General features: G+C 31.5%; 2 protein-coding genes and 1 non-coding gene across 3 annotated transcripts; all 3 read left to right on the top strand.

Moving 5' to 3' along the window:
• The first annotated feature begins 2,138 nt into the window (after positions 1 to 2,138).
• LOC131630391 (large ribosomal subunit protein P1-like) lies at positions 2,139 to 3,207 on the top strand. The gene is made up of 3 exons (XM_058901176.1): positions 2,139 to 2,296; positions 2,389 to 2,601; positions 2,973 to 3,207. The coding sequence occupies exons 1-3, from the start codon at positions 2,228 to 2,230 to the stop codon at positions 3,024 to 3,026; spliced, it is 336 nt and encodes a 111-aa protein (XP_058757159.1). The 5' UTR covers positions 2,139 to 2,227; the 3' UTR covers positions 3,027 to 3,207.
• Positions 3,208 to 7,179: 3,972 nt separating this feature from the next.
• Positions 7,180 to 14,836, top strand: LOC131630380 (protein EMBRYO SAC DEVELOPMENT ARREST 30-like). The gene is made up of 11 exons (XM_058901167.1): positions 7,180 to 7,630; positions 7,769 to 7,998; positions 8,080 to 8,164; positions 8,980 to 9,050; positions 9,143 to 9,231; positions 9,621 to 9,864; positions 10,146 to 10,258; positions 10,728 to 10,818; positions 11,030 to 11,158; positions 12,762 to 13,315; positions 14,011 to 14,836. Exons 2-11 carry the CDS (start codon positions 7,831 to 7,833, stop codon positions 14,453 to 14,455), a joined length of 1,989 nt encoding a protein of 662 aa, XP_058757150.1. The 5' UTR covers positions 7,180 to 7,630; positions 7,769 to 7,830; the 3' UTR covers positions 14,456 to 14,836.
• A 785-nt stretch (positions 14,837 to 15,621) lies between these two features.
• TRNAY-GUA (transfer RNA tyrosine (anticodon GUA)) lies at positions 15,622 to 15,712 on the top strand. The gene is given in 2 exon segments: positions 15,622 to 15,658; positions 15,677 to 15,712. It is a non-coding gene; the product is annotated as a tRNA-Tyr (tRNA).
• Positions 15,713 to 27,694: the final 11,982 nt, after the last annotated feature.

The following is a 27,694-nucleotide window of genomic DNA, read 5'->3' as shown; positions in this document are numbered from 1 at the left end:
AAGGGACTAAGTATAGTTCTTTGTGCAGTGCATGTGACATATTCAGATGGTTTTGATGATGGGAACTCTTTAAATGGTTCTTGATGAGGACATATAAAGAAAGAAGGAGGTATCTCAAGTATCATCAGACAAATGGTTCAAGTCATAGTTGAAAGTACGAGATGAGGTTTAAACAAGCAAAGAGACTTGAAGACGTGAAGTTGTTATCTTGAAGTTATGAACTTGGAGATGTAAAAATGTGAAAGCTCTTTTGATTATATGCTTATCATTTTATCTTATTTTGTATAGGTTAGTTGAAAATGAAACATGAGAAAATCTCAAAGTACTAAGGCAATGAGCTCTCTCACATAGACAAAAAGTATTTCAAACTTCTCGTCCTTTTTACCAAACTTCTTAAAACCAAGTTGGACAAGTGCTTAAAATACTAAGAAGTTTGTTTAATCAATTAGCAAGACAAAGTGCACAAATTAATCGATTGAAACTTTCTTATAATTGATTAACACAAAGTTGAACACCTCTTAATCGATTAAAAAGGCCTGAAATCAATTAAGTGAAGTTAAAATTCTATGTTTCCTTTTTTGGTTAAGTTAATAGATTAAAACATGGGCTTAATCGATTTACGTATTTAGAATCCCGTGGATAATTATATTTTTGAGCCAAATTTTTTCTAGTATTTTTCCTTATTTATTCTTTTATAAAGTTATTTGCCACTAGACTTGCCTTAGTGCCAAGAGAATCAAAAGTTTCATTTGAGAGTTGTGTTGTAATGGTGTTGTGATATAATTGTTTATTCAAGAGTGAAACTCTCTTATGATCTCTTTGTAATAGGCAAGCTAAATTGTAAAATGTCGGGTAAATGTTATTGAGTTAAGCCTATGTAAAAGCTATAATTATTTAAGGTTATTGAGCTAAGTTTGTGTAAAATAATATGATTGTTTCTGAAAGATATTTGGGTTGATCCAGTGCAAAAGGTCAAGTTGTTTTGTAAGGTTATTTGGTTGATCATATGAAAAAACTAAAGATTCTTTTAGTGTAAATATCAATTGGAAACTCTTGGGGATTGAAGTAGGTCAAGTGGTTTAGGTCAAACCAAGAGAAATCTTCGACGTGCTATTTCATTTCCAGTCTTTTTTTGTTATTTATTTTTATCCTGCTGCTTATTTCTCTATCTTTTATCTTTACTATTATATCAGTGCATCATCTTTGTTTTCTTCTATTCTCTATCATTAATCATTTTAGTTATAAACTGATTTTTGAAATCTGAATATCACAATTCACCCTCATCTTGTGTTTGGAGTCACTTGGTCGAAAACTATGTTGCAGTACCTCTATCTGAGTTAGGACCTGAGAGGGAATCTTATATTGACTCTCTTTGAGGCAGAGGTGTTTGATGTTAAAGAGGCACGCATTTTATTGTCGTACCAGGTTGTAGATGTTCATAATGAGTTTGTTAGTGCAAAATAATCGTTGTTTGGCTTAGAATTAATGAACATTATATGGTCATTCTGGTCTAGAGAATCAAATTTGTGGTGGGGGAGGATTCTGATGTTGATATTGTGGTGGTTGAAGCTAAAATTGATGTTGGAACGGGGGAACAAGGAAATATTCTTGAGCAATCGGTTGAGAAGTTGGAATATGATGTGCATCTATGATCGACAAAGTTATTACAATCAAATCATGTAGTTCTCGTTGTTGAGGAGATTCTTTTATTGCGAGAGTGAGAACAAGTGTCACATTATTTTGAAGCGTCGACGATATGCTAGGAACATGAACAATTGTTATATTGAGTCATTGATCGAGTTGCTATAGACATGCCTAAACGGTATACGGAGATACATCACTGGATTATTTTTTTTTCAAAATTTAGTGAAACTAAAAAATGATAAACTTATCGTAGTTTTGAATACGTTCGTAGATACATCTCTAAACACTCTAATGAAAAAAATTAAATTTTCATGAAATGCTTCAATAAAGATGGAAAGAGTATTTCTCTAAAATAAAATGTTATATAAGGATGATTTGGTGTGAATGTAACGCGGGCCTAAATTATTTGAGTGAAAAACCCAACTTTCCTAAAGCCCAAATAATGAAGACCCAAATTGAAGAAACCCTAACTCCATGGCACAACACTATATATCATATTTTGCGACAATTCCAGGCAGCCGTGTCTTCGAAAACCCTAGCATTTTTCTGTGCCACAAAATCGTGATTCAACCTATAAGCCACAATGAGTTCCGGTGAGTTGGGTTGCATCTACGCCACCTTGATTCTCCACGACGACGGAATCCCAATCACCGTTAGTACATCATCTCTCAACAATTCCGTTTCTCTTCGATTATCCCCAAATTGTACCCAGATCTCACATTTCTCTGTTATTCTTTTTTGTAGGCGGAGAAGATCAGCACCATCTTGAAGGCAGCTGATGTCACCGTCGAATCCTACTGGCCAAGCCTATTCGCTAAGCTTGCTCAGAGCAAGAACGTTGACGATCTTGTTTTGAACGCTGGCGCAGCAGGTGGAGCCGCCGTTGTTTCAGCCGGAGGAGCCGCACCCGCCGCTGGTGGAGCTGCAGCAGCAGAGGCACCTGTCGAGGCAAAGAAGGTACATATTTTATTCCTCTTAATGGGGATTATGGTTTTAATGGGGATTATGGTTTTAACCGATAGATGTTTAACCTTATAGTATTGAAATTGATTATGATACACATTTTAATATATTGTCTATTTAATTTCTCAACAGTTAGTATAGAGCTTGATTAGTTTTATTTAGATTGGAGAATTGAGCTATCTTTTTTAGCATAACCTTTTTTTACTCTTAGGTTTTAATTGACTATTTCATACCATGATTGAAAGTTTATTTAGTATATTAGCCTGATCCAGTTAATTGTCAGTAGTGCAAATTCATTGCTTATTGATTGAATCAGTGTTGAACAAACTAAACTTATTCAGCTTCTTATTTTGTTGTTTTTGCAGGAAGAAGCCAAGGAAGAAAGTGATGATGACATGGGCTTTAGTTTGTTTGATTAGGTTTCTCTTTATAGTTTCTTGTAGCCAGATACTCCTTCTTTCAAGGTGTGGCTGGATCCAAAACTTGTTTTGCTTTATAAATTGTTTATCAAGTGAGTTTTAGCAATCTACTATCACATTTTGTTGTTAAATTTTGGTGATTTTTTTTGAATATCTGAATGATATGTTTATTTCCTGGTTATATTGAATATATACTAAGTGTTCAATAGGCACAAAGTGTCACCGTTCAACCCTGATGTGCTATTCTAATGTAAAACACAATGAATTTTGTCAAAAAAAAAGAAGATATAGTATGACTTGCAATTTTTCAGGCTATTGAGCACATATGGATAATACATTTAACCTACACAGAAGTACATCCTTTCATGTTGATCATATAATATGAAAAACAGCAAAGGTTTTGAAATAATAGTATTGTGTCATTCCATTACTATGCTAGATTTTGGTTTTCTGATCGTATAACCTCTTTTTACATTGACTTTGAAATAGAACAATTAAAACAGGGATAGTTTTGGCTTGAGACATGGTGATCATTTGCTCACTGTCTTTGTTTTGTACATGGTAAAACATTACATGTTTATGTCAAAAAACTTACTAGATAATGGTCATGTGTATTGTGTTGTGCCTATATGGTGTAAAAATGTTCCAAAGTAATTATATTTGACTTAGTTAAATGGTTCTCATTGGGTTGATTATTGGCATAACATTGAAATATCATTTGATTATCTTTAAAAGTGAGTTTTCGATAGAGTGAAATAAAATGAGAAATACATATTCTTATAATTTTAACTGACTTGTGTACGCTGGCAAAATGGTCTATGTTAATTGATTACCACGGACTTAGAAAATTCTCCCATATAAAAATGTCACCTTTTGTTGTCTTTGGTATCTTGAAAAACAATAAAAAAACTACCAATTTTTCTCACCTTTTTGATATTTTAGAAAAGAAAAAGAGTAAGATTCAAAGAAGTATAATAATATGAAGGAAATGATATTAAGATAAAAAAAATTATCTTCAAAGAAGTATAATAATATGAAGTCAAAGTTGATATTAAAGTTTATGCTTCTTCAAAATATATTTCATCAATGAAACTTTTGGATCTACCATATAATTAACAATATTTTGGTATTTAGTTTTCTTTGGGTCTTCTTGCGTTAGATCCTTCTCTCAATACCATTAAGAATACCTTAATTTCTTAGAGATTTAAAATAGTTTTCTTGTTTTAAATTTTTTCTAATAGTTTTCTTGTTAAATTTTTTCTAGAGAAAAATTCATTATGTAATTCATTAAAAGCATTTTGTAATTTATCATATGAAGGTCTATCATCTATTTCAGAATCACTAACATCATGTTCTTCATCACTTGAATGATGTGATGCCATCAATGTCTTGTTTGCATGATCTTCATATGAAGAGGGACTTATTTCATTGTCATCCCTTACTACATATGCTTTCTTTAGCCTTTTGTCATTCTTGCTCTTGAATTTATTCTTCTTTTGAAGTGTATAGGATATTCACATTTTAACATGTCCTTTTTCTCCACATTCAAAGCATGTAACCTTACTTATTGCTCTCATGATTTTTTACTTTAGTATTTAAGGCAAGACTTTTTTATTCTTTCATATTTATGCATTTGTAGTTTTTTCAAGTTATATCTCGTGCTCCTTGAGTATTTTTTGAATTATGCTACATACGTCATTTTGGGCAGACTCTTCTTCTCAGATATTGACGCCACTTTCGGTTGGCATGCCCCGGTTAAAAATCTAAGAATTTTAAGATTAAGTTTATCATTAAAAATTTTATTACCAATTGTCGCTAAGTGATTTGTCAAGTTTGAAAATCTTTTTTGCAAGTCAAGAATATATTCTTCGCACTGCATCTTGAACATTTCATACTCTTGAGATAATGTGTTCAATTTTGATCTTTTCACTTCCACGGTTTTTTCATGAGTGATTTCTAATGTATCCCATATTTTCTTCGTTGTTGTGCATTGAAAAATACGAAAGAATTCATCCATGCTTAACACTACTTGAAGTAGATTCTTTACTTTGTTGTCATAGATTTTTTTCCTCATCAACATCAATCCACAAACGATTGATCTTTGTTGTACCAATACCATTGACAACACTTATGGGAACGAACATACCATTTCCTACATACCATTTCCTACAACACTTGTGCTTTAAGATGTGCTTGCATTCTTCCAAAAATCACAAGATTCACCTCAGAATAAAGGAGGCTTATAATTGCTACGATCATCTTGAAAATTGAATTTGTAGAAGCTGTCTTTTGGATCTTAGGAGCAAGTTACCTTAACAGGCTCAGATGCTGAATCTAAGTATAGAGTGTGAAACCTAAGAGGGGAGGGATGAATTAGGTTTGACAAATTTTTAGACATTTCAATCACTTTTCTGTTTTTTTTATAATTTTCCAGAATTATGAACAGGTGAATGAACAAGTAACAAAAAAGTAAAGTGCAGTAGAGTAAATAACACCGAGATATCTTAGTTCCTCTTTCCCAACAAGAGTACTTCAGTCCCCTCGCACCCCGTAAGAGATTTCAATATTGTCAGGTATTTATACAAGTCTACTATTAAGACTTCTCTTATAATCTTCTAACAATAACAAGAAGTACATAAATTCCTTATTTTCCAAACACTAACAATTATGATGGATTTTGAATCGCCCTGATTCAAAAGACTTTTCCAACAAATAGAAAAACAACATTTCCTATTTGCAAAAATCTGTAATAAGTACAACACTTTCTTATAGATAAAGAATCATCGTACAATTGATCAAATATACAACAATTTATATGAAAAATATTGTAGACAAACTTCTTTGAATTTTTCCGCTTTTTAGATATATGAAAATTTAATCTTCTCATTCAATGAACAAATCAAGATAATATAGAGATTTAAATGCTCAAGTGTTTCTATAAACTTTTTCACATTAAAATGAAAATTATGCAAGAAAAAATTTTTTTGTTAAAATGATACAGAAACTTAAAAAACGTTCATGAAAAAAAGTATATTTGAATTAGAAATATTCTTCTATTTATAGATAACCATGCACTTCTTGATTTTCAAAAAAAATTGATGGAAAATGCTTATGAACAATTGTCATGATTATGAAAATGTTTGGAGATGACTAAGGCTATGTTTGGATTCAATAAAAAGAAAGGAGCGGAATGGAGTAGAGCGGGATGGAATAGAGCGGAACGGAGTGGAATGGAATAAATACGTCATTCTATTGTTTGGATACTTCATGATGGAATAGAGTAATTTTTTCATTCCGCCCAAATCGGAGGGTACAAAAAATGGTGGAAAGTGATGGAATGTATTCCATCCGATACCACTCAATTCCATCTGTTTTTAACCGATCCAAACAATGGAACATAAACTTATTTCATTCCATTCCACTCCATTCCATCCTATTCCATCAATCCAAACATACCCTAAAAGGTAATCAATTATCCTTGCTTTTAACGTTCAAAAAGAAGTGAAATTTAGAATGAATAATCGATTAACTTGACCTTCTTACTAGGATTAATTAGCCTATTTAAAAAATCAAGATTTCTTCAATTAGAAGGCACGTTAATCTATTAAACCAAGGAGGGTTAATTGGTTACCTCAATGTGGACTTAGAAAAATTTCATAGATAAAAATGCCACTTTTTGCCATTTTGAAAATCAAGAATAAAATAATTTTTTAAACTTTTTCTTTTTGCATCTAATCTAATGTCTATAACCATTGATTTAAATATTGTAACTTTGTTTATGATTCAATAGCATTAAAGTTTAATTTTAACACAAACTTCATATTTGATTTAATCTTTTCCTTCTTTGATCTTTCTTTTTAAGACAATCTTTTGTATTCATCAAAATCAAATTAAAAAGGATGAACATACCAACTTCACATTAACATGTTAGTCAGATCTATTTGAATTTTAATAATATCATGACATCTTTAAGATTGTTGTAAAAATAATAGTATTTTTTTTGAAATGAAAATAAATATAATAATGTACTCAATTATCATTAATATACAAATAAAAGTATCACCATTTATCATCTTATGTAAATAATCAATTTCCAAATATGTTTTTTTTTTTTAAATCCTAAATATGCTTATCGTTTGTAACAAAAAAAAAAAAAAGCTTATTGGCTTTAGATTCGGTTCATTCATCCATCGACATTTCCCAATACTGGAGTGCGAATATTGAAGTCGATGAGGGAAGAGTGTAGTTGAATAAAGAAAAGATCCATGTGATTGCGATTGTGATTTACCTCCGGAAAGCCAAAAGCAACCGCGTCCGTGAAACGTGGTTTTGAAACTTCGATCCAACCAAAAACAACCCGCATTCACACCATCACCACCATCCAAATCCATCATTATCATAATCATAATCATTTTCCACAATCCAAACACTCCTTTGCCCCATTCCTGGGACTGGGAGGAACAACACTGAACAACACAATCTCGTTCGCAAAGAGATCCAATCGAAAATCGCTTAATTGATTGAGTTTCCAGCTGACACGCCAAACGCTTCTCGCTGGCTGGGTGCTTTACCCTCAAAACTGCACCCTTCCAGAGGAACCCTAGGTGTTTCTTATTATTTATTTTCATACCAATTCAATTCCCTAGTTTTTCTATTGTTATATGCCATTGGCACTGCGTAGATGAATAATCGGAAAACGGATTACTCTAATTCTGTTTCTAACTTTATTTGTTTTCTTGTAGATGTTGCAGATAAGATCAAAGTCGGCCGTTCGGCATTGGTGATGTAGAGTCACGGAGCCAATATGGCATTCGTAACTAAGATCAAATGGGTTGTTCTTTCTGTAATCACTTTATCTGTGGCGTCTATCATCATTCATCTCTCTTTGGCAAAGTTGTGGACGGTTAATATAGTGCCTTATAGAGCAATTGCGAGTTTTTCTGCTGATTTTTCTCCTGGATTGGGAAGGCAGGTTGGTTCTTATTATACATGTATCAGTTGCTTGTGTATGGTCAAATCTTTGGATGGAGCTTATTTGCTTGAATTGTGACAGGTTGTGAAGAATAAGAAGCTATGGGGCTCCATAAAGTCTTTGGAAGCACTGCAACCTAGTTCCAATGCTAGAAGCAATTATAGTGGTAATAAATTTTAACTTAAGTTTCTTAGCTTTTATTAGGGAGACATGTGTGATGTGACAATCAAAAGTGGGCAATTTTTGGCTTGTAATATAGTGGCTACGGCATAAAACTTTGTGGAAGTGTTCCTGTTTTACATCTTGGCGATTAACCTTGTGTTTTCTTTTACACTTATAAGTTCCATTTTAAATGAAGTCATGTATTAATTTACAATTGCCAAGATATTAACTAGCAACCAGATTCTAGATTGTTAAAATATTGCTTCCTTGCTATCACAGAGATGATTAACAGAAGCTATTAATTTGTGTATTGAATTACAAATTGAGTGGAATCATGTATATTGTATAATAACGCTAAACAACATTCAAGACGGATGTTGTATTCATGTCTGTTTAGCATGCAATTCATAGTATTCATTCTTATTTGAATGTGAATGATAAACAAGAGGAGAAACTCTTTGAAAACATAGACAAATGGAAGTTTATTTTTTCCATTGAAATTACTTTCACACTTAAAATGATTTTTAAATGAATTTTTTATTATTATATTATCGAATTTAGATGTTTTTTTCATTGACGAGTGTAACTAAGGTGGCAAACTAAAGATTTGTGTCATATCATTTAGTTGGCTATAACTGTTGAGTTTTCTCTAGTTTGACTAAGAATGTACATAACTGAGCTGGCTATTATTTGGTGATCTTGATGTTTGTCAAATTTTAACAATGAGTAAACCTTATTGAATATTATGTATATATCCTCATTGTGGCATTTTCATCCTTTAAATTTTCCACTTCAAGCCTGTGTTTCTTTCCTTTCCAGATCCAAAGGACCGGAGCAATGGTTTCATCTATGCAAAAGTTTTTGGTGGATTTGAGAAGATAAGATCATCGGTATGATGCACTTGATGGGAAGAAGTCACTTATTTTTGTGAAGTCATTCCTATTTCTTTTGCAAATTAACAACACCTTTCTTGATTTTATAGATCTGTGATCTGGTCGCTATATCTAGGCTTTTAAATGCCACTCTCATCATTCCAGAAATTCAAGAGAGTATTCGCTCAAAAGGAATAAGGTATGTGCTGGAAGTTTTATGCGGTCACTAGCAGGCCAATGTGCTTTATGCTACTACCTCCGGTCCTTATTATAATTTTTTTTTTTGGAGTTTTCTTGGTCCCATTTATAAGAAATTGTCAAGCTTTTTAAAGTGTATTTATTGTGAGATAAACTTTTCTAGCCATCATTTAATATTTGTCTTATTAATATAAGTGGATGTATTTAGTACTTCACAATTTTCCAAGAATGAATATTTGTAAAATTACTCAAAAAGCTATCACAACTAATAATTACATTGGTTTGAGGTTTTTGGTTTTTCTTCTTATATTAAGGAGCAGAGGGATTATTAATAATTTCTTTTTGTGATGCATTTATATATTTATTCTTGTTTTTAAAATTTTTATTCAGCTCAAAGTTCAAGAGTTTCTCCTATCTTTATGACGAGGATCAGTTCATCACATATCTAAAACACGATGTAATTATTGCAAAGACCCTGCCTGAAAGTTTGATGGAAAGGAGAAAAAGGAATGAATTTCCTACATTTAGGCCCACAAGTTCAGCTTCTCCAAACTTCTACATTCAAGAACTTTTACCAAAGCTAAAGAAATCCAAGGTTATTGGGTTAATTATCTCCAATGGTGGAGCACTGCAGGTATTTAAGTATCCTGAGATTGTTAGCTAATGCTATTGTTGTAAATTACCATCCCGTAGACGATGTTGTCTGCTTCAGGAAGCATTGATCTTCTGTTTTGTGTGGATATGGGATTTTATTCGCTTTTTTTTTGTTGCCCTCCTTGATTTTTTGTTCAAATCTTTGAAAACTGAAAACCAGTGAAAAACTGACAGATTTGTAATTACAAGTGAAAGCAGAAAATATTTTCTGAAACTAATCAGGCCTTAGAATTTCCATTCTTACACTTTTTCTTTATGCAGTCCGTACTCCCACCTACCATGGCAGAGATTCAGAGGCTAAGATGCAGGGTTTCTTTCCAGGCCCTTCAATTTCGTCCAGAAATTCAAATGCTTGGCCATCGTATGGTTAACAAGTATGAAAGCCTTTCATGTAAACTAATTGATGTGCACATGCTTTACTATCACAGAGTACTTCCTTGTTTTTAGGAACTGCTGTTTTTTTAGGGGGTCTTTAAAATGCATAATTTAGTGTGTTTCTGTTATCGAAATTCCAATATAATAAAATGAAAAATTAGTTTGTTAGAAGTTATGGGGGGCTTTTATTAAGACAGAAAAGAAAATAAATGTGGCTAAGTCAGAGTACTTAGCTAGTTAGTTAGAGGGAATTAGTTACCTAATAAATTGGAAGATATAAGGGTATAGAGGAAACCTTTAGATTTATTTTTATTGAATAAACAGTCATGGATCAGTTGTAAGGGGAAACCCTTGGCCGAGTGATCTTTCTCTGTTCTGCACATTTGTCCGCCAAGAAATAAATAATTCCTCTCTTTCTTTTTCTGGAGTTGATGACTTTATGTAAAAGAAATTTATGCTGTTTTATAGGTTGAGATCATTGGGGCAGCCCTTCTTAGTATATCATCCTGGCCTTCTGAGAGAAACCTTGGCCTACAATGGTTGTGCAGAGCTTTTTCAGGTTTGTTGTGTTTCTCTTCCCTACCACTGCTAATGAGATACTGTTCTACTTCTGCTGTACATAAACCTTTCTGGGGTACACCACTTCTGATTTCTTGTAAGTAGCAATGGGTAAATTAGAAACTTGTAACATTTGAATTGGCAGACGATGTACATCCTTAGCCCTGCCTTTTTTTCCCTCATTTATTTTGTTAAGATTTTATTTTTGTTAGGATGTACACACTGAACTGATACAACATCGAAGGGCTCAAATGATAAAGGATAAAATTCTTAACGAGGATTTGAATGTGGATTCACACTTGCAAAGAGATAAAGGTCTATGTCCCCTCATGCCTGAAGAGGTATGCTAAATTTTCCTGTAGGATTTCATGGTTTTTGTCCTGTTTTCGGTTAGAATTGATGTCACTTTTAAAACTTTTCTTAAAAATAACCTTTTGTACTCGAAGACAATGACCAATGTAAACCCTAACTCCATTCGATTCTGTTCCTGGACGGGTACCAAGCTTATATGTCAAGTGTTACCATTGTATATAATATTTTAGAATTTGCATGTTTTCACTCAGGTACATGTACTTTATTCTCTTGATTTTATGACCTACAATTTTACATAATTTAGAAGAAGTTGTGAATCATTCTATAAAAAGCATAAATGTATTTGACTCGTTTGAAGAACTTTTAGCATTTGCTTAACTGCTTTCAATTTTATGCTGTTTGTACCAAAATGTGATAAAAGTTGAGTTATCCTTATAAATTTTCTCTGAGTTATCCTTATAAATTTGCTTATATATATGATTGAACTAAAATATTTGATGAACAAATTAATTAATGATATGATAAAGTTGAAATAATTTTGGGAAAGAGAGAATTGAAGGTTTCAGGGGTAGTAGTGCTAATCAACCATGATGTAATAACAATAATTAGGATTTTCTCAATCAAACCAAAGGTGACCCGTGACCTCAAATCACATGGTATGAAGCCTAAGGAAGGGTTGGACCCACTATTGGTATGTACTCTGTAGTAGGTTAGGGGAAAATATTGTTTCTGCAACTTGAACACATGACTGTGCACTGGCTTTCCTTTGTGTAAGTTGGAACATTAATACCTTTAAACTAGTGCACTTTTGCACATCCTTCCCTTGATGCGCTAACTTTGTGGTTGGACTATGCAAATTAGGAACTCAACAATACTTTAAAAGGGTAAACTTGTGCTATCAAGCTTCTGCAATGTGAAGATCTTAGGGAAAACTCAAATGCATTACAATTGCAGATATATTTTAGTTATCCTAGCTTTGTATTTGCCAGAGGCTGATTCCATAGCGCAACCTTGTGACCTCCTTGTCATACGACAATAACTCCAACCATTTAACTATGCCTCGCCCCACTTAACATTTTAAAACTTTGAGTAAAATTTGGAAATTGAGGTATTGAAATCAAATTAAGGTATCCTAGCCTAAATTGAGGGAAATCAAGCTCCTGCAATGGGAAGATCTAGGGAAAGATCGAATCCATTACAGTTGCGGATATATTTTAGGTATCCTAGCCTTGTATTTGCAAGAGGCAGATTCCATCGCCCAACCTTTGTGACATCCTAGCAATACGGCAATAACTCCAACCATTTCAGTATGCCTCGCCCCACACAACACCTAAAAACTTTGACTGAGTAAAATTTGGAAATTGAGGTATTAAAATCAATAATTTTAAAACTTAAAATAAAAAAATCATTTTGCACCCGAAATATATGCAGAGCAACTCTAAGATGCTAATGGCCTCCCAATTGTGCATTCAAAATTTTAGCCTGAGCTCGACCTGTTTTACCATTGAAATGAAGTAATGTTGCCTTTGGGAACATTGCTTCCATTTTTGTGGATAAATATGGATTGTCTTTTGGAATTTTAAATTTTTACTATACAGGAATTACATTTGTTATTCTGTTTAACTTTTGCAGGTTGGCATTCTCTTGCGAGTAATGGGTTATCCTTCCAAAACAATTATTTACCTTGCTGGCTCTGAAATATTTGGAGGTCAACGTGTTTTAATTCCTTTGCGGTCCATGTTTATCAATACACTGGATCGCACTTCCTTGTGCAGTGAGAAAGAATTGTCTGACTTGGTTGGACCTGAAACGCCTCTTCCTCAAAACATTTTTAGGTCACCTCCTGGAAAAAGCGAGAAAGAACTTAAAGAAGAATGGAAGAGGGCTGGTCCTCGGCCTCGACCTCTTCCTCCACCTCCAAATAGACCAATTTACCAGCATGAAAAAGAAGGATGGTATGGTTGGATCAATGAGACCCCTTTAGAACCCGATCCTTCACCTATGGATCTGAGAATGAAAGCGCATAGGTTACTTTGGGATGCACTAGATTACATTGTTTCTTTGGAAGCAGATGCCTTCTTTCCTGGATTTAACAATGATGAAAGTGGATGGCCAGATTTTTCAAGCCTTGTCATGGGACATCGTCTGTATGAGACTGCTTCTTCTAGAACATACCGACCGAACAGGTAAATGCTCTTTGGGGTTGGTCTCAATTTATTGATGTTCGTTAAGGAAGTGTGATATAAAAAGGTTTCATAAAAGTAATCAAATTCCCTTATTCTAGTAGGGCACTAGATTTGCCAAGTTACCGAGTTTAAAGAACGATAAAAGATAGCATTATTCCCTGACCTCTTTCTTTTTGGGCTGGAGCTAGGCGTAGGGAAGGGGTCATGTTCTAGAGAAGACAGGCCATATTATGTCTTCTACTCTTCTTAAATAACCAATAATGCTTCTTACAGTGATGCCATGTTGTGTCTTGACTGTTGACTTAGTATTTATCTAGCGACCGTTATTGCAACTTTCTTCTGTCCTGCTTCAGACATCCATACCTGTCAGTATTTAAACAAATGCTAGACAAGACAATCCTCTTGTAGCAAGTCACAGACAAGCCTAGAGCTTATCTTTGGTATTCTGGATAACTTTTATGCATATCTGCTTTTAAAATGTGGAATTTTTTTAGTGATTGTCTTGATGCCTTGAGAATTGCATGTATCTGAATTCTGAAGTGATCAGTAAATGAACTTCTGTTTCTGCACTCAGACTTGCCATTTTAAGTCTTTGAAGATCATGTTATTTGTGGTTTTGGTTAGTTGTAATTTTTCTATTGAAATTTCCCAAGTTTTACATTTTATTGTGACACTATTACCCTCTTTTCTGACAGGAAAGTTGTTGCGGAACTTTTCAATATGACCCGTGAGAATATGTACCATCCAAAACATAATTGGACAGTTTTAGTGCGAGAGCACCTTAACAAAAGTATGTCCGAAGAAGGCCTCATAAGGCAGTCTCTCTTGTCAAAACCAGCAATGTTCCTTTCACATCCACTTCCAGAATGCTCTTGTAGAGTAGCTTCAGCCAACGTTGCTAATCGTGTCAGAGGTGAAGATGGTCAACTTCTATATGGAGGAGAAGACATTTGCCCCAAATGGATGCAGCATGCTAAAAAGCCAAGTTCAGGGAAAGAAGGGGTCAAATCCGAAGATGATGGGCTGCCAGATTATGAAAGTAATGATTTTGTTGATGAATCTGAGTCTGAAAAAAATGGTGGCAAAACCGATCAGACTCTACTCTGGGATCAAGATGAGGAAATGGATCCAAATGACTAAAAATGGAAGCGCATATCAGTTCATAACTACAGTCTATAGTCATACAGCATCCAATTTTTCCAAAATTTGAGAGGTATAGGTTATAAAGTGCTAAAGCAACATACATGTCTCAATGCTATCTTTGCTGAGAGCATATGGGTATTCAAATATATTCTTTCATTAATTTTTGGGTTATTTCCATAGACAAATATAACTTTTTTTCCTTTTGTTTTTTACTTTGCCACTTTGAACCGAATTTTTGTTGTAACATACACATCACCAAAAGAAGGAAAAAAAATATCACCTGTCCGTATAATTGGAGAACACCAGCTGAAGTTAGAAGCAGATTTTGTGTTTAGAGTTTATAAGATATTTTAATGTATGGCAGCTGTCCTTTTCTTTTTGTACAATGTCACATTTATTCTTTCTTTATTACTCATTTCTCCCGTTTTCAGTTCTGAGGATGTATTAACTGCGATCTTGGATTCTTGATATCTGGACAACAAATTGAAATCTTGGACTCTTATAGGCAATTAATTACCCCCAAAAAGACTTGCAAGCTAGGAAACAAATAAAATCAAGAAAAAAAATAAGCTTCAGATTCCCATGAAATCTTGACATAAGAAACATTGGAAGCATTAACAAGTGATTGGGAAACAATAACTCTATAAAATGTTGAATTGTGCTTGAATTTCAAAAAAATACTTGTCAATTTCAATATCAGAAGTGCATAAGTCAATTTCAATTTCAGAAGTGCATAAGTCATTTTCACTTGCAATATAATCAAGCTTCTTATTTCTTAATTATTTGGCCTCTTCATTATCATTAAAATAAGAAATATGTTCACCAAATATAATTTCAACTAATTATATGTTTAGTAGGGGGTTAAGTTTACTTATTTTACACTAAAATTAGTTGCTCACAGATGAGTTGGAACCCACAAAAATAAAAACCACACATTAATTGTAGTTGTGTATTGGTTAACACTTAACAGTACAACTCAACTTAAAATAAAACTTTAAAATACTAAGGACTTAATAAAAGTAATAAAAAAAACCTCCTAAGACAAATGATTGAGAAGAATATTATATATAGTAGCTTATTAGAATAAACAAAATATATGCTCAATGTCTCTTTTATTAAAAGCCATATAATATATAGTGTTATAACATGTTTTCAACCACAAACCGACCTTAGCTCAGTTGGTAGAGCGGAGGACTGTAGTTGGTATTGCAAGCTGTCATCCTTAGGTCACTGGTTCAAATCCGGTAGGTTGGATTTTATACGTTGCTTTTTATCATTTATTACTTGGGTTTGACACGGTACATTTGTGTGTAAATCAGCAAAATGTTAGGTCACTGGTTCAAATCCGGTAGGTCGGATTTTATACGTTGCTTTTTATCATTTATTACTTGGGTTTGACACGGTACATTTGTGTGTAAATCAGCAAAATGTTTGGCCGTTTTTAGCAATATTTATGAATGTTTATTTTGCAATTTCGGATTTTTACAAAAGAAACAATTGTTTATGAAGGATTCTCAGCATTTATCCAAAAGGATCTATCGTTAAATGGATTAGAATCTGACACAGAATTTTTCGATTACACCCCTTTTATATGAAAACTAGATATATGGCCCGTGCGCTGTACGGGTTTGATTAGCATTTTTACCTTAATATTTTTTAAATGAAAAATTTTAACATTATGAAAATATTTAATGATTTATATATAAAAAAATTCAATTATGTTTTTTAAATTTGAAAGATAAGTCATATTTACGTGAATAATGCAATATTTTAAAACAGTGTTATATTAAATTATTTGTATATATTATTTGTCATTAATCATTAAATTTAAAATACGTATAAAAGTAGATCAATTTAAATTTCAATTATTCAATTATAACATTATATTTAATTCAATAGACACATGGTAATTTCTCTGGCGATTTCCGGCGATAAGTGATTTCCGGCGCATTTGTAGCTTCGACTCCGGTGGTCCTAAATTAGGGTTCGGTCGTCTCTCTGATTTTGGTTTAAACTCCTGATCTTAGGGTCAGGGACCTTGTTGGGGAGCGATTGCAAGCTATGGTTTAGGGTTCAAGGGGTAATTGCTATGGGGAAGGGACGTGGTCGACCTAAGAAGATTCCGGTGGCTGCGACACCTCCAGCGGCGCAGAGGGGTTCCACACCACAATCAGGTTTACGAGGTTCATTACTGGATAAGCTAACGGACACGCTTGGGACAACTGGAGAATCAAACTCACCGAAAGCGGCGAAACTTCCACCGATTATAGAGGTGCAACAGATTGAAACAGAAAAGACTGCTAAGGATACAGCTTGGGTGGATGTTATCAAGGGTAACAGACTCCCAACTAACGGAATTGGACTAGATTACACGCCACCAATGGTTGTTAATGGTGACATTGAAGTGGTGATAGAGGCTGAAGATGTAGCTTCAGAAATGATCTATTGGGAAAATGCACTCATTATGTATGTTCTTGGAGGAAATCTCACTATGAATGGAGTTAAGAACTTTATGATGAGGGTGTGGAATTTTGCAGCTCTCCCTGAACTCTACTATAATGAAGAGGGATTCTTTATTATACGATTCCAATCAAAAGAGGCTGAAGATGTAGCTTCAGAAACGATCTATTGGGAAAATGCACTCATTATGTATGTTCTTGGAGGAAATCTCACTATGAATGGAGTTAAGAACTTTATGATGAGGGTGTGGAATTTTGCAGCTCTCCCTGAACTCTACTATAATGAAGAGGGATTCTTTATTATACGATTCCAATCAAAAGAGGACAAAGAGTCTGTACTGAAAAGGGGTCCTTACTCAATTTTTCGCCGACCTATGTTCCTTCATGAATGGAGTCCTAACTTCTCTCTGAGTGAAGATGCCATTAGGTTAGTGCCTATTTGGGTCATGTTGCCACAACTTCCGCTTACGTTCTGGGGTGAAAAAAGTATCGGGAAGATAGGTAGTGCCTTAGGGACGCCTTTGATGGCTGATGAATGTACAGCAAAGAAGCTGCGTATTTCGTATGCTCGATTACTAGTGGAGATAGACATCACTGTTCCATTGAAGGATTCTATAATCATCAAGGGACCGGATGGTGTGAGGTTCACTCAACAGGTACACTATGAATGGCAACCTGTATACTGCATGAAATGTAGTAAATTGGGTCATGATTGTGAGAAACAGAAAAAGCCTAATGTGCAGGGGAAGAAGATTTGGGCACCGAAACCTCCGCAACAAAAGACTAATAATAACCCAGAGACTACGGGTGTTCAGCAGGATCCTATTGTGGTTGCAGTGGAAAGCCCTTGGACAATAGTTGGAGCTTCTAGGCATAGAGGCAAAAGCATTGTGGAGGATGAGTCTAAGGGACCCAATGTGGAAGTTATTGGTACAAGTAAGAATGGATTTGAAGTCCTAGGACAGGATACTCACCTAATGGGTGATCCATGTTAGTGGTGTGGAACATTAGGGGCTTGAATAAAGTTTCGAGGCACACTGAGATTAAAGCCCATCTCAGATTCTTAAATGTGCCTTGGATTGCTTTATTAAAAACTCGGGTTAAACAGAATAAGGCTGACAAGATTCGGAAATTGTTTGGTAATTCCTGGTCTTGGGTGGATAATTACAGGGACCATCCTAATGGGAGAATATGGATTCTTTGGAAACATGATGAGATTAAATTCAACTTGCTAGACACTTCTGAGCAGCATATCCATGGTGAGCTTTGTAACATGTCTGGGCAGAGGATTAGCTGGATTAGTGTAGTCTATGCTCATAACCATCTCATTCAAAGGAGGCGACTTTGGAATGATATTGAGAAGCTGGCTGGTATGATTAATGGGCCATGGGCACTAATAGGTGACTATAACAATGTCATAAATTTCACTGATAGGATCGGTGGCACCCCGGTTCACCAAACTGAAGTTGCAGACTTGGAATTGATGATGAAAAATACGCAACTGTCTGAGCACGATACGAGGGGTCATTACTACACGTGGTCAAATCATCATATCAATGGACTTATTTACTCGAGAATTGACCATGTTTTATGTAATATGGATTGGTTTGTTGGATTCCCGGATAGTATCGTGGATGTGTTAAATAGTCACGTTTCGGATCACTCGCCGCTACTTATAAACATCAAAGGAGCACCTACGGTGAAACTGAGACAGCAACCGAGATTTAAATTTCTGAACAGTGTGGTGAAGCATAAAGACTATACGCAGACGGTTATGAATAGCTGGAACCCGAGTGTTGCTGGTAAACCAATGTATGCTGTGTGGAGAAAATTGAAGAGGCTGCAGCCCCTGTTAAGAGGATTGACTAGGAATATGACAGCTGATATTCATAAGTTGAAAAGCTATAGAACTCAACTGGACATTGCATAAAGTCAACTAGCAGGTGACCTTTTTAATACTGAGCTAGCTGCCGAGGTTAAGGATCTCACAGATAAACTCCTTGTGGCTACTGAGGAAGAGGAAAAAAGCTTGAGACAAAGAGCCAAAATCGATTGGTTAAAGTTGGGTGATAGTAACAACGCTTACTTCCACGCCATTATTCGGGGTAAGCATAAACAAACCAGTCTCCATAATCTTGAGGACTCTTGTGGGAAGAAGCTTACTGATATGGCTGAGATCGAGACTGAGATTCTCCAATTTTATAGAAGCATCGTTGGAACAAAAAGAGATATTATTAGACATGTGGATGTGGATGCTATGCGGAAAGGACCTCAGCTTAGTGAGACACATAAACAAAGTTTGATCCTTCCTGTAACAGAGGCGGAAATATGGAGAGCTGTGAAAAATATTGGGGAAAATAAGGCTCCGGGCATGGACGGATACACCTCCAAATTTTTCAAAAGCACCTGGAGTGTGATTAAAAAAGATGTTGTTGCCGCTGTCCAAGATTTTTTTGCTCGGAACCGGCTGTTTTCTGCTGTAAATTGTGCAGTGGTTACTCTTATTCCGAAGTCGCCTAACGCCAAGATGGTAAAAGACATGAGGCCCATTGCTTGCTGCAGCACTTTGTACAAAATTATTTCTAAGATTTTGACAACAAGACTGAGCAAGGTTATATCCGAAGTCACGGATGAGAGTCAGTCGGCGTTTATTCCTGGTCGAGTGATTCATGACAACATTATGTTGGCTCAGGAACTCATGAAAGGCTATAATAGGAAACAAATCTCTCCCCGGTGTGCAATCCAAATGGACATTCAAAAGGCGTATGATACCGTTGAGTGGGATGCTTTGGATCAAGTAATGAGAGAAATGAATTTCCCTGAGAAGTTTGTTGGCTGGATTATGACGTGCGTTAGAACTGTTTCATACAGATTTTCCATAAATGGCTACATGACTGCAGAGTTAAAAGCACAACGAGGCTTGCGACAGGGAGACCCAATTTCGCCGTTACTTTTTGTGCTCATCATGGAGTATTTACATAGATGTTTACAAAAGCTAAAGGAGAATCACAACTTCAACTTTCATCCCAGGTGCGAGAAGCTGGGTATTATCAATATTTGCTTTGCGGATGATCTTATCCTTTTCCTGCGAGGGGATGAGAGTTCAGTTAAGTTACTTATGGAGAAGTTCCAAATTTTTTCTGACTCGACTGGTTTGGTGGCTCACCCTCAGAAGTGCAAGCTGTATTTTGGTGGTGTCACCAACCATACCCAAGAGGTGATTTGTGGCTGGACAGGTTTTGCTAGAGGTGCCCTCCCTTTCAAATACCTGGGAGTGCCGTTAGCTAGTAAAAGAGTCACGGTACAGCAGTTTCAGCCATTGATTGAGAAGATTATGATGCGGATTCGTCACTGGACAGCCAATCTTTTGAGCTATGCGGGCCGGTTCCAATTGATCAAAAGCATCTTATCTGTTACCTCTTATTGGATGCAAATCTTCCCAATTCCGCAAAAGGTTCTGAATCATATAGAGGCGTTGTGTCGAGGTTTTCTCTGGAGTGGTAAAAGTGGTAGCACGAGGAAAGCTCCCGTTGCATGGGATACGGTTTGTCGACCGACGAGAGCTGGAGGCCTCAATCTTATATCTCTGAAAGCTTGGAATCTTGATATTATTGTAGCTAGAGGTATTAAGAATAGTAAGATTAGATCTCACATTGATGTGAGTACTAATAGAATTATTAGATAGCCGGGATCCTTGCGATCGGCGTGTACTTCATTGTTTTTGGTTTTAATAAAGATATGCTTTTTGACCAAAAAACATTATATTTAATTTTATTTTGCAATTTTATTTTCTGTAAATAATTATATAATTTAAAAAGATATATAGAGATAGTTAATAATTATTATCATATTAATAACAATAGTATAATAATAATAATAATAATAATAATAATAATTATAATAATAATATAATTTATACAATTCAATTGATGTGTAAAATAAAATAGAAATTATACCTATTAAACTAAAAAAAATTCTTAAATTTTCAATGTTATTACAATATTTTATCCTTTATATGCAATTAAATGTATTTTTTAGTATATTAATATAATAAATATTTGAAATAGTCAGTAATATGCTTTATCAAAGAAAAGAGCACTGCAATAAAAATTATGTAAATTAAATATATGTCATAAATATTAATAGACTATTAAGTTGGAAGTGTGAAAATTAAAGAGTTTATAATGAATATTTAATGTAATAACCGTTTTCTCTTTAATGAATTTTTAATATTGTTAGAAAATGAAGATTCTTTTAATTAATTTTTAGCACACTAAGTTAGAAATTAAAGACTGTTTTACGGAATTTTTAATCTTAAATTTTTCATTATTTTAATTGTGAAACACTCAAAATTAATTCAATATAAATTTTTAAATAAGAAATGATTATATTCTAAAATTATATATTAAATTTAGATTTTTATAAACTCTATTTTTATTTTATTAGATACCCTTAATAATTGGAATAGGAATGTAAACATTTTTATAAGTTTTATTTTTCTAATTTATATTTATAATTGGAATAGAAATATATCAATAATAATAATTGTTATTATTCATAACTCATAACTCAATTATAATACATAAAATTAATAATAATAATTAAGATATTTATTAATATTTATTCATTATTTATTATAATAAATTAAAAATTTAATTTACTAAACTATATATTTGAAAAAATATTTTTATTATATTTCATAATTAAAATTTTAATTATATTAAATTAAATATATTATTTAGTCACTAATAAAATTGTAACAAAATCTTCTTATAATTTTTATAACTTATCATGATTTTATATTTTTTATTGGTATTTATTATTTTGAAAAACTAAGTAATTCAAAATTTATATAAAAATATGAATAAGGTAGTAAATAATTTTATTCTTATTTAATTTCTTTTATTTTATATTTTTGATGAATAATAATCATTAATGTATTTTTGATGAAATAAAATTTTAGTGATTGTTAAAATAAAATTCATTAAAAAAAATTTTATATTTGTAATTTGTATTTATTATTTTAAAAAACCAAGTAATTCAAAATATATATTAAAATATGAATAAGGTAATAAATAATTTATTTTTATTTAATTTCTTTTATTTTATATTTTTTATGAATAATAATCATTAATGTATTTAATTTTGTATGTTTTACTTTTTATATTATCATAATTGCAGTGTATTATTAGAATAAAATTTTAGTGATTATTAAAATAAAATTTATTAAATATTTTATTTTTTGAATTAAAATAAAAATAATAAAGAGTTTTATGAATTTTATTATTTTTAAATATAATTGGAATTGAATTAAAAATATGAATAGTATTATTATCATTATTATTATTATTATCCATAACTCATAAATTATATCAATATTAAGAAATTATAATTATATCAATTTATTAAATTTTTTTTAGTATATTGATATTAAGTACATTGAAAATATGTGAGGTTAACATATAAACATATTACTAATATTTTATAAATTGTTATTAAGAAGCATATTGTCATGTGTAATTTTTCATTGTTTATGATATCTTCAATTCTAATGTTTTCAATTCTAATATTATAATTTGTAATTTATAAATTTTTCATAAAGAATAATAAATAAATTGACAAATCTTATTAAAGTAAATCCGGTGACCGCCTTAGTTTAGGTCCTAAGCTTAGACCACATATAGCTAACCTTTTAATGCTTTAATTTAGATTTGTTTCTCTTGTCTTTTGAGGGCTGGATCCTAGCGATCGCCTTGTACCTTTCCTGTTTTTGAATTAATACAATTTTGATTAAAAAAAAACTGATGATTATGAAAAAAAATACATAGATAGAAGAAAATACTATGATATAATAAAAAAAATTAAGATGATGTATTAGTTGGTCATTGTCATGTATACATTCAATCATTTATATAGTGATAAAAACATTTTACTTGAATTGGTAGTAGAATTTACTTCTATTTGAAATAAGCTTTTATAATATCTGTTTAGACCTTCATATTATAGTGATCATAGATCAAGAAAACTCACAAATTGAGTTAGAGAAAAAAGTTATCATTCAATGAAAATATAATACTAATCATTATAAAAGTATAAAAATATATCTTTGCAAACATAATTAGTGCTCATGAATTTTATATTCTAAATATTTTAAATTAAGTTGTACAAAACTATTGACAAAATTAATAAAAATGTAAGAAAAAACACACGTCATCTGTAAAAAGAACAAAAACAATAAATATAAGTATTCTTTAGATGAAGAGTATAATATTGGTAATAAATGATGTATTATCTAAAAAAATCCTCTACATATCTATTGTAATTATAAAGATGAATGGAAATATACAATTGATTATTATGAAGTGCATAATAAAAGAGAGCATAGAACAAATATATGCTTTCACAAAGAAGAATGAAAGAAACTGGTGTGGTGCAAATGGGTCAATATAGTTGTTATCACTTCTACGCGACTACTTATATAAGATTATGAGAAAATAGAAAATAGAAACGTTTACACATATAGAAAACATTCAATGAATTGAATTAGATATTATCAACAATTATCAATATTTAATTGAATTAAATATATTATGCACAATTATTAGTGTACGGTTACAACTTTATTTTAATTTAACAGTTACAAATTTTTATTAATTTAAAAGTTACAAATTTAACTTGACTCTTACAAATATTTTCAAATAATTAATTATCCAAATTTATTATATCAATATTTATTTAAAAAATAATCTTAAATTAATTTTTTTAAATCAATTTATAAATTAAAATTTATCATTAATATAATGGGTAAATGCATGATCATAGTTAGAAAGAAGATGAAATAGTAGTTAAAAGAATGTTGATATAAAAAAGAAAATACTAAAAACATGTAATAGAAAAAAGAAATTACTTTAATAAATGAAATATATTTAGGTTTCTTATATTTAAAAGAAATTACTCTAAAAACATGATATAAAAAGAAATTACTTTAATAAATGAAATATATTTAGGTTTCTTATACCTGCAAAATTATAGGCAAATACAATTTATCTCATAAATTTATTAGATATTTTATATTTGACAAAGAAAGTATTAGTTATCTCACGCTTAAAATATTTTTTTACTTTTTATTTTTATTGAAATTAATATTAAATTTAATTGCATTGCAATAATTAATAAATAATTATAATTTAGATAAATCATACTATTTTTAATAGTGATTGCTAGATATTATGTTATTATTATTATTTTATTTTATTATTATGATTAGCTAAATATGAAATTATTATTTATTACTTTTTTATTATTATATTGTATTATTAATACAATGTTATTAAGTTGTGATAGTATTATTATTATTAATAGTAGTGGTTGAATATTATATTATTATTATTATTATTTTATTATTATTATGATAATTATTATTAATTTTCAAATATATAATTTATCCCAAATTTATTATATCAATATTGTATTTAAATAATAAACTTAAATTAATTTTTTAAAATCAATTTATAAATTAAAATTTAACATTAATATAATGGGTAAATGCATGATCATAGTTAGAAAGTAGATGAAATAGTAGTTAAAAGGATGTTGATATAAAAAATAAAATACTAAAAAATATAATATTAAAGTAATGGACAAAATTACCAAAATTAATAGTTTTAATAAATAAAAAATTACTTGGTTGAATATTATTTTATTATTATTATTATTGTTATTATTTTATTATTATTATTATTATTATGATATTAGTTATATAAAATTACTTGGTTGAATATTATTTTATTATTATTATTATTGTTATTATTTTATTATTATTATGATATTAGTTATATATTATATTATTATTATTACTATTATTAGTGATGGTTTAGTTTTATTATTATTATAATTATATTTATTTTATTATTTATTTTAATATATAGTTTGTATAATTAGAATTTGTATTTAAAATTATTACCAAATGACATGTGGCGAAGAATGTTACCAAGATGACATGTGGTTAGGGTTGCCATCATGACTTCTTTGGATTTATATTAAGTAGATATCTACTATTTTTTATATAGTTTTAATTCATTATATTTTTCTAACTTCTTTAGTCTTTCTTCCTCTCATTTTATTTTTAATCTTTTTCTTCATCTCATTTTTAACCTGTTTCTATTTTATTATAGTGAATTACATATAAACTCAAGTTAATTTAATTTTGATTGATGGCAAAAAAAATAATATTAATAATAACGAATAAAAAACCCAAACATAATACAAAATAACAAACAAATAGTTCAATATGTACTAAAAGCTAAAGCAGAAAAACAAAAAACAAAAAACAATTGTTTATGAAGCGATTTCGGATGTAGCGATATTTATGAATCTTTTTTTGCAATTTCGAATCTTTACAAAAGAAACAATTGTTTATGAAGCGATTCTCAGCATTTATTCCAAAAAAAATCAGATGAAGAAAAAACTATAGGGCCAAAAATAAGGAACACGCTAAATTTCAAGCCAAATTTACCACCAACGAATCAAAGACCATCAAAGAAAGAAGAAAAAAGACATAAACACTGAAAACTAGACCATAATCTCGATATGCTATTGGTTAGTCTAAATAATAGGGCTATGAAGTCATTCTGATAAAGGTGTAAGAGTTCTCCAAGGATCTACTCAAAAACCATTCAAAGCCAAAAAAACACGTTTTTCCTCCACTTCTTTCATATTTGTCGAAGAACCAAAAAAGACTTCACATTTGTCGAGGAACCAAAAAAGACTATCATTTTGCGCCCTCTAAATGATCCTGATAGAAAAACCACCCCTAGACTTCACCCTACTACCTAAAAAAATGAAACTCTCAAAGAGAAGATTAGGTTTTCAAAAAGTATGATAAGTAGAGGACACCGATAAAGTACCATCCATAGCAAACTTTCGATTCCATTTGACTTTATCCAAAGAAAAAACATGTGCTTGAATGACCGAAAGGAAATTAGCAACAACAGATTCCTAAGGAACCTTTCCCACACCCCCTTCAAGATAATCAATGATTACACAACCTCCATGTACAATGAGTGTAGAGGCGAAATGTTATGAGTAAGAGGTATTGTTTATAAATTGAACAAGGAGTGTAGGGGTAAAGTGCTTTGATTAAGAGGTATTGGCCGATGCCTAAAACCTTGATCCTCCGGGCAAAAAAGTGCGTACAAAATGCGCACGCACAATGGGCTAGACCCGTTTTACCACCCTTGGTCACAATGAATCATTCTCGTAAGAAAATATACATCAGATTGATGTTTATAGAGTGATCCAATATATTATTTGGGTGATTTTCTCTCTCCTCTCACTCGTTCACTATATAAATTTAAGTGTGTGTCTATATATATATATATATATATATATATATATATATATATATATATATATATATATATAATATATATATATATATATATATATATATATATATATATATATATATATATATATATATATATATATATATGCAAATTGGTCCGCTATTGTAAAATGTAAGGGATGAAGTGATAATTGTTAGTGTGTCATGGAAATATTTCATTTGTGGTTGTTATTATTGGACAACAAAGTAGTATTTCAATATGATGAGTTTTCATAAGAAACACGTTACAAAGTATAATAATCATGCATCATTGAATGATACATTTGATTCAAATAAAATTATTATTATTGTTATTTATCATTTTCTTTTACAAAGTATAATAATCATGCATCATTGAATGATACATTTGATTCAAATAAAATTATTATTATTGTTATTTATCATTTTCTTTCCTGCTAAATAAAATGGAACAAAGTGATAAACAATCTTATTTTATTTTTAATTTGATTCTTAATATTGAAATACATTGGTTTGTAACTTAGATTATGAAAAGAAAAAAAATTGATACAATGTAAATACATTTAATATATGTATGGTTCCTTTTTACATAGCGCATCCTTACTGTCGTGTCATTACAGTACCTTATTTGTCTTTGTAAGATTATATGTAAGATCTTAAAATTGAAAAGTCATTATTATAGAATGTATTTAGGGTTTTATGAATTATCTTACTTTGTAAATTATAGAAAAAGAATATAGTAAATTCTTATTAGCGTTTAAAAGGCCATAAATATAATAAGTATAAGATCCTCAACATGTCTAGAAATTCAATGTGCACCAAAATTCATCTATCATTATTGCCTTGTGATGAAATTTCTTTATGTAAGTCCAAATTGCTTATAAACCGACTCTTCTTTAGGTTGTTTTGTTCAAGGTCTCTTATTTGATCGTATCCCTATGAAAATAAAATTAACATTGCATAACCCCATGTACAACGAGTGTAGAGGCGAAGTGTTATGAATAGGAGGTATTGGTTGTACATTGTACAAGGAGTGTAGGGGTAAAGTGCTTTGATTAACAGGGCCGGATTTGGGCCCGTGCAACCTGGCCCGTTGGACAGGGCCTCCAAAATATGGGGGGCCTCAATTTTTTTTATAAACTATTAACATGAAATAATTATATATATATATACTATTTGATGTACGACATGTAGATGATACCTTATGCAGCATAACGGTTCCTTTTTCTACTTTATATACATGATGTCTATGGTTCGATCCAAGCTGCAATCAAATTTTACAATTGATCTGTATTATTTTTGCAAAAAGTGACAAAACTGTTTACACCAGATTGGAACCCACTCACGTAATATGTGCATAGTTGAAACTGATATATCATTGGAATAGGCATGAACTTAGCAATTAAATGAGAA

The sequence above is a fragment of the Vicia villosa genome, unplaced genomic scaffold, assembly GCF_029867415.1.
Source record: "Vicia villosa cultivar HV-30 ecotype Madison, WI unplaced genomic scaffold, Vvil1.0 ctg.000677F_1_1, whole genome shotgun sequence".
In the NCBI taxonomy this organism is placed as follows: Eukaryota; Viridiplantae; Streptophyta; class Magnoliopsida; order Fabales; family Fabaceae; genus Vicia; species Vicia villosa.
Note: the sequence above shows the minus strand (reverse complement) of the source record. Positions and strands in the feature narration are given on the sequence as shown.